This window comes from Lampris incognitus, chromosome 18 (genome assembly GCF_029633865.1).
Source record: "Lampris incognitus isolate fLamInc1 chromosome 18, fLamInc1.hap2, whole genome shotgun sequence".
NCBI lineage: Eukaryota > Metazoa > Chordata > Actinopteri > Lampriformes > Lampridae > Lampris > Lampris incognitus.
The window spans coordinates 36,286,024-36,301,400 of record NC_079228.1 but is presented as its reverse complement, the minus strand read 5'-3'; the positions used below and the strand labels follow the sequence as shown (position 1 = coordinate 36,301,400).

At 43.5% G+C, this 15,377-nt stretch overlaps 1 protein-coding gene across 1 annotated transcript in view; it reads left to right on the top strand.

Moving 5' to 3' along the window:
- LOC130128297 (venom phosphodiesterase 1) overlaps nucleotides 1-15,377 on the top strand; it is a 43,108-nt gene that overhangs the window by 8,733 nt on the left and 18,998 nt on the right. The window contains exons 7-13 of the mRNA XM_056297937.1: nucleotides 654-733; nucleotides 1,836-1,955; nucleotides 2,838-2,947; nucleotides 7,136-7,201; nucleotides 8,344-8,416; nucleotides 13,604-13,712; nucleotides 14,700-14,822. Coding sequence (XP_056153912.1) covers nucleotides 654-733; nucleotides 1,836-1,955; nucleotides 2,838-2,947; nucleotides 7,136-7,201; nucleotides 8,344-8,416; nucleotides 13,604-13,712; nucleotides 14,700-14,822 — 681 coding nt within the window. The remainder of the gene's footprint in view (nucleotides 1-653; nucleotides 734-1,835; nucleotides 1,956-2,837; nucleotides 2,948-7,135; nucleotides 7,202-8,343; nucleotides 8,417-13,603; nucleotides 13,713-14,699; nucleotides 14,823-15,377) is intronic.

The following is a 15,377-nucleotide window of genomic DNA, read 5'->3' as shown; positions in this document are numbered from 1 at the left end:
TATTCACTGCCAAGCAGCTGTGCACATCAGGGGAACCTGTCCTGTCCTGGTGGATTCTCAGCAGAAGGACTCAAAGACATGAAGACAGTCTTTCAAGAGTATTTAATGTCTCGTGTAAGAGAGGATGTAAGAATTGTTGAATATGTAAATGATAAGTGAATATAGGGATGATATGTGTGTGTGTTCTTAATACCCAGTGTATAAAGCAGGAACCAACAACAGGTCAGCTGTACATATGTACTGGGTCTCTGCTGTACACTATTTACACATTTACAATGGAAAGGTGAAGTTTTCCCCCCATCTCCGCTCAAAAAGGTGACATGTTGACATCAGAAACACTATTTCCTTTTTCAATCATCCTGCAAAGTGGCTGCTAACAATGAAGAGAGATGCAATTAATAATGATTAATACGCATCACGTAAAAGGGATTTTTTTTAGAGAATTCTGTGTGTGTGTGTGTGTGTGTGTGTGATGGATTCATGTGGTATCTGTGTCATGTCTATGTGTGTGTTGTCATTAGAAGACAACCACAATGGCATTTCAGAGGGGGAATTACACATTCCTTCACATCACAGTAAGTTGTGAATGAGTCGGTGCTGTCGATGAGTCATGTGACCTGATGTCACCTGACATTGTTTTCCTTCTGATGCAGGAAGGTGTGGGACCTCCGCTCCATACATGCAAGCAGCTTTCCCCAGCAAGACCTTCCCCAACCACTATGCAATAGCTACGGTACACACACACACACACACACACACACACACACACACACACACACACACACACACACACCACCACACCACACCACACACACACACACTGGCAAGGCTTTTCTTCATCACTTCGTCTTCATATGAGAACAGTCTTGGTGATATAGTCATATAGGAACAGTCTTGGTGGTATAGTCCAGTGTGTTTCCCAACCCAGTCCTCAAGGAACCCCTATCCTGCAGATTTTCTTTGCAACCCTGAATAGGTATCTGTTTGTAGTTATTCAACCAATCAGCAATGAGTTATGTCAGATGTTGCACACCTTGCATAACTAAGTGCTGTGAGATGATTGGTTGAGTAAGTACAAGCAGGGCTACCTATGCAGGGTTACAATGAAAATCTGCAAGATAGGTGTTCCTTGAGAACTGGGTTGGGAAACGCTGGTATAGTAATATAGGAACAGTCTTGGTGGTATAGTCATATAGGAACAGTCTTGGTGATATAGTCATACAGGAACAGTCTTGGTGATATAGTCATATAGGAACAGTCTTGGTGATATAGTCATACAGGAACAGTCTTGGTGATATAGTAGTCATATGAGAACAGTCTTGGTGATATAGTCATACAGGAACAGTCTTGGTGATATAGTCATATGAGAACAGTCTTGTTGATATAGTCATATAGGAACAGTCTTGGTGGTTTGGACACAAAAAAGAATCAGCAGTATCTCAGTGGTTGGCTACTTCTGTCCTCTCCTCCCCCTGTTCTTTTTCTTTCTTTCTGTCTTTCCTTCCCCTTTTCTCTGCTCCTTCTTTGTCTGATGCTGTCTGTCTTTTGCTTTTTGCTCTGTTCCCCTCCCTCTCCCATTTCAATTCAATTCCATTTATTTCAGTTCAACTCGATTCAATGATACTTCATTGGCATGGTACAATAATTGTGTTGTAGTAGAAAATTACAAGGTAAAAATATCAGAACAATAACAGATGTATGATAATTGTAGTATTTATAGTGTAGTTCGTTAACTGCTCATTTCTCTTAAAGCGTGACAACATTTGACATATTTTGCAGGTAATTGTGAAGCTTGATTTATTACACAGGTGTCTCTGTGTGTGTGTCTCTCTCAGGGTCTGTACCCGGAGTCTAATGGTTTGGTTGATAACACCATGTATGACCCGGTGTTTGATGCCTCCTTCAGCCTGTCCAATTCAGAGAAGGACAACCCACGCTGGTACATGGGACAGCCGGTGAGACGTTTACCATGCTAATGCTAACTCACCGCCGTAAAGAAAGAGAGGAAATCAAATTATTACCTTATGTTAACAACCAGAAAAACAAGCGAAACAAAAAACAAGAACAAGCACAGACAGTCCAGTCCATACATTTTAACACCAGCTGAAAATGACATCTAACCAAACGTGACATGGTTTAATGTGCAGCTAGCTTGTAGCGACAGGACAGTTTTCAGCCTGACAAGCATCAATAAGTAATACCCAACATCATCATTAACAATGATGCATATTTCTCAGATGTACAGTCAGTGTATATCAAAGTCAAAACCTGTATTTTTTTTGTCATTACCAGGACAAAACTGATCTTCGCCTCTTAATACCACTGCAGACTGACGTGCTTCAGTAGAAAGAACAACTGACGAAAGTACTGACGTAGCAGTTATGATACGTAATGAGAAACAAGCTACTCAGTAGTCATCAGCGCCTCCTTTGGGGTGCTTCTAACAAAAGCTTAGAAAAGAAAACTGTCAAATCATTAAAATGATAAAACCTGGTATTCATACTAATGAAGAAACTTTGATGAACATGAAATTGAAAGTTTGCTAAATACACCCAATATACCCATAAATATTACACTGATCTAACCAAAGTATCAGTAAATGGCTATTTCATCTTTAAAAAAAACTTTCGTCGGAAGTCTCTCTTATGTAATTAAAAACTAAGAAAGAAAATCAATACATAGATAGTTAGATAGATAGATAGATTATATGATACCTATTGTCATGTTTCCCAGCAGAGAACAGTAATGAGACTTCTGTTATTTCTGCCATCCATCCTGTCAGTACTAAGCTTTGTTAAGTGAATGTAAATGAGGTCAGTGTGTTTCCTCTCTGGTAGATTTGGCACACGGCACAGTACCAGGGCCTGAAAACAGGAACCTTTTTTTGGCCCGGATCAGATGTCAAGATCAATGGAAGCTTCCCTGACATCTTCATCCCATACGACGGGTAAGATACGGATATTGGAAAGGTAAAGTCAGGGTGACAGAACCAAAACGGAGGTCACAGGAAAGTCAAACAGGGTCTGGATTGATTCTGGAAAGTTACCAGCTTTATTGAGTTTCCATAGACTTCAATGTTACAATGTTAGAATGCTACAATTTCATTTAGTAGACACTTTTATCCAAAGCGACATCTGAGAGTTAATACAACACAAGCAAGGATCTAGTCAGGAGGCGACAATGCAAGTGCCAAAAAACTAGGTTCAAGTCCGATAGGACATACATAGGTGTCAACAGGCAGCGCACAAAGGCAATGCATGGGGTGCATAGAAGCTTTTTTTTTTAATTTTAAAAATTGTATTAACAACATCAGGTGTGGAGGTGTTTGTGAAAAAGCTGGGTGTATAGCTTCTTCTTAAAGGTGGAGAAGGACTCAGTGGATTAAATGGAGTTGGGTAACTTGTTCCACCACCGGGGAATTACAGAAGAGAAGAGTCTGGCCAGTGGCTTAGGGCCCCATTGTGGTGAAAGTACCAGGCAACTTTCATTGGCAAAGCGTAGTGAGCAGGACTGAGTGTAGACCTGAATGAGGGATTTCAGGTAGGCAGGAGCCATTTTAGTTGCTGTTATGTAAGTGAGCATTAAGGTTTTGAATTTGATGCGGGCAGCAACTGGGAGCCAGTGGAGGGATATGAACAGCAGAGTGACATGTGCTGTTTTGGGTTGGTTGAAGACCAGACGTGCTGCCGCATTCTGGATCATTTGCAGAGGTTTGAAAGTGCATGCAGGGAGACCTGCCAGTAAGGAGTGGCAGTAGTCAATGTGTGATATTACAAGAGCCTATACCAGTAGTTGTGCTGCATGCTCTGACAGGTAGGGTCTAATTTTCCTGAAGTTGTTAAGGGCAAATCTGAATGACCGAGCAACCAAGGCTACGTGAACCTTAAAGGTTAGTTGGTCATCAGACATGACGCCCAAGGTTCAGGCAGACTTTGTGGGCATGAGTTCGGTTGATCCGAGCCGGATATTGATCTGTTGTTGTAAGGATGGACTGGCTGGTATGACAAGGAGCTCAGTCTTAAATAGGTTAAGCTGAAGGTGGCATTCTTTCATCCGTGCAGAGGTATCAGCAAGGCATGACGATATCTGTGCCGAGACTGTGAGGTCATCTGGCTGGAATGATAGGAAGAGCTGGGTATCATCAGCATAGCAATGGTATGAGAAATCATGGGAGCAGATGATTGCACCAAGTGAGGTGGTGTATATTGAGAAGAGAAGGGGACTGAGCACTGACCCTTGAGGTACCCCTGTGGCTAAGCCATGCAGTTTGGACACTTCTCCCCTCCAAGATACTTTAAAAGATCTCCCCGAGACGTAGGACATGAACCAGCGGAGGGCAGATCCTGAGATGCCAAGCTCAGTGAGTGTTGAGAAGAGGATTTGGTGGTTACCCGTGTCAAAGGCAGCTGACAGATCTAGCAGCAATAAACCTGAGGATGGACCAGCAGCTCTAGGCAAACGCAATGATTCCATTACCGACAGCAGTGCAGTCTCGGTAGAATGATCCCTCTTAAAGCCAGACTAATTAGGATCGTACAGATTGTTCTCAGAAAGGAATTCAGAGACTTGGTTAAAGACTGTGTGCTAAAGTATTTTGGATAGAAAGGGTAGGAGTGAAACCGGTCTGTAGTTTTCAACCTGGGCTGGGTTGAGTCTAGGTTTTTTGAGCAGCGGGGTGACCCGAGCTTGCTTAAATGCATGGGGAAAACACCCGTTATAAGCGAGGAGTTTATTATCTGTGTGACTGGGGGGGGTAAGTGTGGGGGAAATGGTCTGTAGGAGGTTTGATGGTATCGGGTCCGGCGAACAGGTAGTGGGGCAAGAGTCCAGCAGGAGCTTGGAGACTTCCTCCTCAGTCAGGGGGGAGAATAAGGTGAGTGAGGCACTGTTAGCTGGCAGCGGCAGACAGAGTTGGTCAGGCTCAGAGAACTAGGTACTGATAGCAGAAACCTTATCAGTAAAGTATGAGGCGAACATGTCTGGAGTGAGCAGAGTGGAGGTCAGAGGTGGAGGCAGATTGAGAAGTGAGTTAAATGCAGAAATTTTTTTTTGAGAATCAGTGGCGCCACAGATCTTATTTTGATAGTAAGTGGTCTTAATTGTTTTTAAACTTGAGGAAAATTATGCTAGGAGATGCTGATACTCACCGAGGTCAGTGGACTCTTGTTGTACGCCATTTTCTCTCTGCTGCTCTGAGCCCAGCCCTTTGCTCTCTGATGACCTCAGTGAGCCATGGACTGCCAGGGGGGTTTACGAAGGCTTTGGATGCTTGGGGGCAGAGATTGTTAAGAGAGGAGGCTAGTAAGGAACAGAGTATCTGTAGCCTCGTTGACAAGGAGTGAAGAGAATTCATTATGAGGAGGCAGGGAAAGCCAAGACCTCATTGGAGAGCTGGGTCAGTGTAAGGGACCGGATGTTTCGGCCGAAGGAGACCATTTGTGGAGGAACATAAGGGTCTTCCAGTAAGGAGGCCGTGAGTTGAATAAAGAAGTGGTCTGACAGATGTAGGCGGGTGACAATCAGATTTGCTGTGGAGTAGTTCCGAGTCAAATCAGATCAAGAGTATTGCCCGCTTTGTCCGTGGGAGGGGTGGGGACCTGTTTGAAGTCAAAAGAGGACAGAAGAGACAGGAAGTCAGTTGCTTGGATTTTGTCAATAAGGATATTCATGTCTCCCACTGTCAACTATGGAACAAAATGTCCTTAAAAGAACTTTAAACCCACTTTACTTAAGCTCTGAAAATATACCAAAGTACTGTGTATGTGTATTAAGAAGGGGCACTTCATAGTAAAAGTAAACCACTTCAGTTCACCATAAGTGTAAAACAAGAGCAGCTGTAACAAATCCCTTTTCTCAGTGGCACTCTAGCAGCGTTTTATAACGGATGGGGAAGTTTCTTCCTTCATTTGAAAAGCATCTCTGTCATCCATCTGCCAGTCACAAGACTTTTCTCTGTTCTTTAGTGTCTGATTCCCACCTCGAACTTCACCTGTGGCTCATGACAAACCACCTTTCCACAGATGTGAAATGGAAAAAACCAACTTGTTCAACATGCTGTCTGGTCACGTGTGTCTTTGTGGGACAAAGTACAAATAATAACGCATAAATGAGTGAGACACGTTTTGCAACAGAGATGTGTCAGCGTTTCATGTGGGAAATGTTGCTGTCGTGTGAAATCTATCTACGTGTCTCTGACTCAGTGTGGCTATACGTGGAGAACACTGAGATATCTGTGAAGCAGCGGCACCATGAAGATGCCATGGCTGCTATTACACTCACACCGCAAATATTCCCATCAGAGTAATTCCTGCAATAAAAGTCAAGTCAATTTTATTTGTATAGCCCAATATCACAAATTACAAATTTGCCTCAGTGGGCTTAACAGCAATACAACTTCCTGTCCTTAGACCCTCTCATCGGATAAGGAACAACTCCCTAAAAAAAAAACCTTTAACAGGGAGAAAAAATAGGAAGAAACCTCAAGGAGAGCAACAGAGGAGGGATCTCTCTCCCAAGACAGACAATGTGCAATGGATGTTGTGTTTACACAATTTACACAATACAACACTGAAAGGGGATAAACAGAATTATAATGGAATGAACAAAGAACAACCATAAAATCCTTACAGCGGATGATGCTGACACTATATTGCCATAATTCACATATCTGTGATAAGGAATAATGTTAATATCTATCATTTTAATCAGCCTTTATTGGAGGTTAAACTTTAAAGTACCGTAGTTCTCAACCTCCTTCCATTACATTGAACTACTCGTTTCGTCCGATTACAACCCCTGCTGACATGTACAACTTTTATTTTACTTCAGGAAACCTGAAATATTACACATTACACCTTCGATAAATGTAAATCAAACAGAAATAAAACGTGTGTGATCCAACTTCCCAAAACAAACTACAAGTCAGATCAAACTAGAAACACCAAAACGAGTCATCCAGCTTTCCTTAATGAGGAGATCTGTTCATTATTTTGATCTGGGACATCTGAAGAGGAGAGAGAAGACAAAGGAGCAATGTGAAGAGATGAAACTCGGTGAAACTCTTTTCATTCAGGCTCCTGCTATTTCAGCAAAAACATCTGTTGTGGGTTTTCATCACTGCTGTTTTTCATTCTAGTAAAGTCCCGTTTGAAGAGAGAGTTTTCACCGTACTGAAGTGGCTCCAACTTCCAGATGACAAAAGGTGGAATCATTAGATGACGCACACAAAAAAATCCTCATATTTCACAGATTGACTTATGATTTGTTCAGTTTGAATACGCAGGAAATTATTGGCTGTGTCTGAAGGCTCTGCTATGTACTACATACTAATAGAATACACTGCTTACTAATAGTACTAGATACAGTTTAATACTTACATCCATTAAAACACATTTAATATGCGTGCGTCATAAATCCATTATACTGTCGCTTAGCCAGCAGAAGTGACAGCAAGTTGATACAGCTCACACAACCTACATCTCCATGGTAACAGCATGGTAACAACATGGTAACAATCTATATCTCCATGGTACCAACCTATATCTCCAATGGTAACCACAATTGTCTTTGTTCTAGAATAATTACTAGTCAGTTCGTATTAGATTTTTCAGTATAAATAGTACACGTCCTGGCATATTCTGATTTTGATTCTGATTTTTAGTATACTGTATTTTTCTGTGCGGTGGCGCAGTGGTTAGCACAGTCACCTCACAGCAAGAAGGTCCTTGGTTCGAGCCCCGGGGTAGGCCAACCGTGGTGGGTCGTCCCGGGTCGTCTTCTGTGTGGAGTTAGCATGTTCTCCCCGTGTCTGCGTGGGTTTCCTCCGGGGGCCCTGGTTTCCTCCCACAGTCCAAAGACATGTAGGTCAGGTGAATTGGCCGTACTAAATTGCCCCTATGAATGTGTGTGTGCGTGCGTGTGTGCGTGTGTGATGGCCTGGCAGCTTGTCTAGGGTGTCCCCCCACCTGTTGCCCAATGACTGCTGGGATAGGCTCCAGCATCCCCGTGACCCTGAGAGCAGGATAAGCGGTTAAGATAATGGATGGATGGATGTACTTTTCTATACTATGAATATTTTTAATGTAGTATACTAAAAATAGGTACTGTGGCATAGTATGGGTATTTGGACACAGCTATTTTGGTGGTGTTGACGTAAAGTTATTTTTTAAATTCATGTCTTTTTTTTTTTTTTTTTTTTGTGTAGTTTCAGTCTTTTGTTCCATAGACAAACTGTATGAATTTAACCCCTTAAAACTCTTGATTTGTTCAGTAAGGAACTTTACACCAAGGCAATTTGACCTGTTTTGAGTTTTAATAATAAAGATGGCTGCCCTCCTTCTCCAGGCCTGATTTCTTCACTTTGTATTTGGAGGAACCAGACAAATCCGGTCACAAATTCGGTCCGGTCAGTGGAGGGGTAAGTTAAACTGAATCAATGAGGGATGGATGGATCAGTGGTTATGTAAAAGCTACCTTTCTTTCTCTTATTTCTTTTATGTATTCTTTTATTATTTTTCTTTCCTCTCTTCTCTTCATTTTCTCCTCTTACCTCTGAAGCACTTTGTAAAATCAAAGAAGCAACCATTCACGTAAACCTAACCCTCATACACACACACGCACACACACACACGTCTCCTTTGCAGATAGCAGAAATTGTTTATCGCCATCATCATCATCGTTATCATTCCAGCTTGCTAAGGATCTCCAGTAAACTGGCGTGGCTATCACCACACCATGGGGCCTCTTAAGTCGTAACAGATTTAAGAGGAAATGGCTTTGAAAAATGATTTCCATTGTAAAGTAATCCTGGTTCACTAAACAATAATAAAACATAGTTTACTGCCAGATGATAATAAAACATAATTCAACATAATGACAGGCTGAGGGTGGAAGGATTTACGAGTACTGTGGGTGAACTTGGACTGCTGTAGATAAAGAAAGACTAAATCAAAGTTCGAGTAGATGTGAAGAGCAGATATGCATGGATTGTACATTCACTTCGATTGGCTGAGTATAAACACCTACACACACACACACACATACACACATTCTCATATATATGTGTGTCACAGTGAACAGTGCCTTGCTCAGGGACACGAGTCGTCGTTGTGTGCAGGGATTTGAGTGGTCAGCCAAAAACGCTTTGACCTTCATAACCATTGTCTTTCTTGAAAAACAGCACAGATATTTTCAGATATTTTGGTGTATTTGGTTCCTTACAAGTCAACAAGACGTTATTTCCAAGGAAAATAGATCTTCATCATTTGGGTTGTGAGGGTCACAACACGGTGGAAACAACATGGCCACTGCAATGTTCTGCGTTATTCAATGTCCCTCTTAACATGACAATGATGTCATAACCTGGTTACAAGCACAGGAGATAAAATTAACATATCTTTAATTAAAAGAAGCCCTGAGAGGACAGCTGTGACATGGCTTATACACACACACACACACACACACACACACACACACACACCTTGTGGTGGAGAAGCTCTTGTTTCCTCAGTAATTAGATTCCTCAGTAATTACACAGAGGGATAGAGTTTTGCCAGGATTTGAGCAAATGCCTGTATGGTGCACACATGATTCCACGGAGAAGCTCTTGCATGGTCCTGAGATCCCTGAGAGCAATGCCGTCTGGAGCTATGCTCCTGGTAGGGTCACCCATGGCGGTAAGGTTAAGGGGGAGGTCCCTGACAAAGAGCAATCCAACCAAGACCTCAATGGTGGAATAGGTGGAGGATTATGGCTGACTTTAGGGAAGCATCACAACGGCTGGGAAGGCGGATCAAGGGTGCAGTAGAAATCGCCTCCAGTCATCTTGGACTCCATGCCACTGTATGCTGACCCAGATCTGCCAAGGACTGTTTGGCTGTCTGTGCACCAATGTCCTCACGTTAAACAAAGACACACAGGAATCCTCCACAAAGGGAATCCACCCTAACATCCTGGATTAAGTCCTATGATGACCGGTAAGTGGCAACAGGGGCAGAATTGTGAGATCTGGAAGCCCATAGTCATGAGCCAGAACATCAGGGGGTGGGTGCTAGATTCAGTCGCTGGGCTCTTGGAACGAGGGGGAAAGAGCCCTTCGGTAGCTGCACCCACGATTGAGGAACCCTCTTTAGAATCCACTGTACTTACCCCCACAAGGAGAAGGGGCTAGAAAAAGCGCTCTAAAAATAGCCTGCCTCAAACCTCCTGACTGGATTACTGCATCCAGAGGGATCACCACATGCGGTCAGAAACACAGACACATCAACTTTGGAGCCTGGAATGTGTGCACACTAATAGATAATAGATAATGTAATCAGTGACAGACCAGAGAGGAGAACCGTGATCGTTGCTAGAGAACTGTCAAGATGCTGGATTGATATAGCTGCCATTTCTGAAACCCGACAGACAGACAAAGGAAAACTGAAGGAGGAGAAAGGTGGCTACACTTTCTTATGGAAAGAAAAAGCTGATGATGAGCCCAGGATCCATGGCGTTGGATTTGCTATCAGGAACCAGATCATCAGCCACCTGTCTGAACTTCCTGTGGTGATCAATGAACATGTCATGACCATCCGTCTGGTGCTTGCCAGCAACCAGATGGCAACAATTGTGAGTGCCTATGCCCCTACTTTAGACTCTGTACAGGAAGTAAAAGAGTCCCTCTACGCCTGCTTAGATGAGACACTATCAAGAATCTCCAAGGCGGATAAGATTATTCTCATAGGAGACTTCAATGCCAGCGTCATCCAGGATCAACACCTCTGGAAGGGCACTGTAGGAAAGGAAGGCATCGGGAACATCAACTCCAATGGTGTTCTGCATCTTAGCAAATGTTCTCAATATTACCTCACCATCATTATCTGTTTCACCAGAAAAACAAATTTAAGGCATCTTGGAGACACCCCCACTAACAGTGGCATCTCCTTGACTTTGTCATTGTACAAACCAGGGACTGCCATGATATGAACATCATGAGGGCCATGATCGATGCAGATGACTGCTGGACAGATCATCGCCTCATCCGCTCCATGATTTCCATCAAATTCAAGAGGAAGACGGCAGTTCAAAAGCAGATCCAGCCAATACTGAACCTTGAAAGCCTGAATGAAACTGCCACTCACCAGTGATTTCAGGCATCTCTTGGGGAAACCCTCCAACAGGAATAACCCGTTGACATTGAGAAGCACTGGACCTTGCTCAAATCCACCATCATCGACACCTGCAAAACCTTCCTTGGATACAAGTTCAGAAAACATCAGGACTGGTTTGATAGGAATTACACAGAGATAGAACAACTCATCTCCAAGAAAATAAAAGCCTTTCTTGCCTGGCAAAATTATGTAACCTGCAAGGCTGAAAGAGTGCCTCACTCCAGAGCCAAGCAGACATCCTGAGACAGGTAAGGGAGCTTAAGAACTCTTGGTGGACAGAAAAAGCTCTGGAAATCCAGTGACTGGCAGACTCGGGTGAAACCAGAGGCTTTTTCAGTGCTACTAAGTTGTGTATGGTCCAAGCAACCACGGCTTAAACCCCCTGCGCTCAAAGGATGAGCAGGAGCTGCTGAAATACAACAAATCCTTTAACACCCGATGAAAGGAGCACTTCAAGGAACTCCTCAACCGTAACAGCACAGCTGAACCAGACATTGCCAGCTACATTCCCCAGAGTTCCATCAGAGAAGACATTGGGGAACCTCCCACCATGACAGAGGTTCAAGATGCCATCAGGAGACTTAAGAACAACAAGGCTGCCACTCCAGATGGGATCCCAACTGAGATCTTAAAGGAAGGTGGAGCAGAGCTCCTGTACCACATCCCCGCCCTCCTCATCAAGGTCTGTGAAACAGAAGAACTTCCTTCAGAGTTCAGGGATGCTCTAATAGGGGCCATATTCAAGAAAGGGGACAAGGAGGAATGTGGGAACTACAGGGGTATCTCACTCCTGTAAACAACAGGCAAAGTCCTCGCTCGTGTCCTTGCAAACCGACGGCTACTGCTGGCTGAGGAAGTATTCCCAGAATCTAAGTATGGCTTCTGCCCATCCACAAGTACAGCAGACATGATATTTACAGCACGCCAACTCCAGGAAAAATGCTGTGAACAAAGGCAGTCTTTTACGTGGCTTTCATAGACCTGACAAAGGCTTTTGACTCAGTAGACCGCCAGGCTCTGTGGAACATACTATCAAGATATGGCTGCCCTGACAAATACATCAAAATATTGAGGCTTCTACATGACGGCATGTCAGTCACAGTGCTCAGAAACAGCAGCTCTGAGTCAGAGCTGTGGAAACAAGGGTCAAACAGGGATGCATCGTCACACTCACGCTGTTTGCCATCTTTATTGCTGCCATACTCCATCTCATTGGTGAAGAGCTGCCACAGGGATCAAAATCCTATACAGAACTGACAGCAGAAACTTCAACCTTAATAGGTTTAGGTTCAAGGCCAAGGTCAAATTCTGCAACACCACCATCATGGAGCTTCAGTATGCAGACAACAACTCAATCACAGCTCACATTGCAGAACACCTCCAGGACATTCTGAATACCTTTGACAAGGCATACAGAGCCCTGGGTCTAGCAATAAACATCAAGAAGACCCAGGTCCTATATCAACCTCCACCCAACCAGCCATCCGCCCAGCCCACCATTAAAGTAGACAACAAAATTATTGAAAATGTTGATCACTTCCCCTACCTCGGCAGCCTTCTCTCCTCAAAAGCGGACATCAACTCTGAGGGTCAACCGTTGCCTGAGTTGTGCTAGTGGCGCTTACGCCAGACTCAGGAAAAGAGTCTTTGAAGACCCAGATCTAACAGCCCAAACAAAACTCTTGGTCTACAGAGCTGTTGTTCTCCCCGCCCTGCTGTATGGAACAGAGTTATGGGCCACCTACAGCAGGCACCTGAGTGCTCTGGAACAATACCACCAAAGATCCTTATGAAAGATGCTGAGGATCAGCTGGAAGGACAGACGCACCAACAACTGCGTTCTGGAAGAAGCCAACATGGCTAGCATCACCACCACAATAATGCAGCACCAACCTCCATGGACAGGCCATATCATCTGCACATCCAACACACATCTCCCCAAACAGATCCTGAACTTCAGCTGAAGAAAGGTCAGCGAGCTCCTGGCGGGCAAAAGAAATGTTTCAAGGACAATATCAAGACCAGTCTGAAGAAATTCATCACATCACACCATCACACCACACCACACCACACTACATCACATTGAGCAACTGGGAATGCATTGCACTGGATAGGTGCTCCCGGAAGAAATCCGCACAGGAAGGAGCTGCACGTCATGAAAGGAAACTCCACTGTGCTGCAGAGAAAAAGCGACAGCACCGCAAGGAGAGAGAGAAAAAGGCTCAACCACCACTTTCCCGTCCACACTGCACCAAAGTATGTGGATCACGGATCAGCCTCGACAGCCATCTGAAAACCCACAAGTAGACAACCCAATGTAGAGGACAATCATACTCTCTCTGAGTGACTGCCAATGATGATGCTGATGATGGGTGTGTGTGTGTGTGTGTGTGTGTGTGTGTGTGTGTGTGTGTGTGTGTGTGTGTGTGTGTTTAATGTTCTCTCTCTCACAGCTGATTGAAGCCATCGTGGGAGTGGATCAGACCATCCGTCAGTTGATGAACGGCCTGAAGCAGATTAATCTTCATCGCTGCCTCAACATCCTCATCGTTGCAGACCACGGTAATGTAATGCCAGACAACTGACCCTCAAAACTTTAATCTGTCATATAAAGAGGCTTTAAACAGAAAAGAGACATTTATTTCTGGCCACAGCTCAATATGTTTGGTTTGTGGCAGTGAACTTATGATTATCATGTATGTTTAGTTATGCAGCACCTCTTTCTCTTCATGACAGCTTTAAAGTGTGAACACTGAAACATAGAAGGAGATACAGATGGCAAGCATTGGAAAATAAAACAACACAAAATAAAATAAAATGAAAACATGAAAACCCAGGAGATGATGAAACGAGCAATATATAACAGTCTTGCATGTGAAAGTGCTGTAATGTAACGAATTACAGGAAAGGAAGTCGTCAAAAGTCCTTTTCATGTACTTCATCAGCAAATTTTGTTTTCTCACATGAATTTTCATTCTTGAAGGCAACATTATGTCATGATGGGGAGATGACATCTGTACTTTAACACTGCAGTATTATAGTTACAACCCTGAAGGTTTATGAGCAAATACATATTTTTTAATGCTTTCTGTTAATATCCAAATGAACATGTTTGTAGTTGCTCATTTTAAGCTACTGTAGGGTCGGACTTTCTCGAAGACGATGATTTGGCACATCCGCTTCCTTTTATTTTGAAGTATCAACTAAATGTGTATAGATAAGGTGAAGATGAATTTGGGGTTAATCATAGAAGATCCTTACCAACAGATAGTACAACATCAATAAGTAAAACTCAGGTTCAACGAAGTTTTATTGTTCATTTCTGACACAACAGCCCTCCTACTCAGACAACACTCACCTCACCACTACCTACATAGGACACACACTGGTCCTGTAACACCTACATAGGACACACACTGGTCCAGTAACACCTACATAGGACACATACTGGTCCAGTAACACCTACATAAGACACACACTGGTCCAGTAAAACCAGGAGATTCAGGACTGTAGCTTTAAGCTAATTGTAATGACCTGACCCGATTCCAGGCATGGAGGAAACCAACTGTGACAGGATGGAGGTTCTCCAGGACCTGGTGGGTGACGTCAGGAAGTACTGGGTGAACGAGGGTTCATTTGGACGGATCAGAGCCAAGAACAAGAACGATGTCTGTGAGTCACTGCTAGGGCTGTAGCTAATCTGGTGATGATTATGATTTGTCGACTAATCTTGACAATTATCACGATGATAATTCAGCTTTCAGCCTGAGTTGCTGGTTATAATAGGCGTGTGCTGTCTGTCGATCAACAAAATAATGACAACATGGAAAATGGAGGAAAGTCTAGTGAGGCTCTCCTCCAGGGTCCCTCTTCATCTTTAAGAAGAAGCTAAAGACCCAGCTCTTTCTCGAACACCTCCACACCTGATGGTGTTAAAAAAAAATCGCTTCTGTGCACCCTATGCACTGGCTGTTGACACCTATATGTCCTATCGGACTTGAACCTAGTTTTTTTGGCACTTTCTTGCGTTGTCGCCTCCTGACTAGATCCTTGCTTGTGTTGTATTAACTCTGAGATGTATGTCGCTTTTGATAAAAGCGTCTGCTAAATGACATTGTAATTGTAAATTTAATGGGGGATGCTGGTTTTTACTGAACAGCTCAGACAGTGAAGGTGGACTTTACTGTCCGTCAGCTGGCCTGCGGCTTCATGTGAAGTGTGCTGACG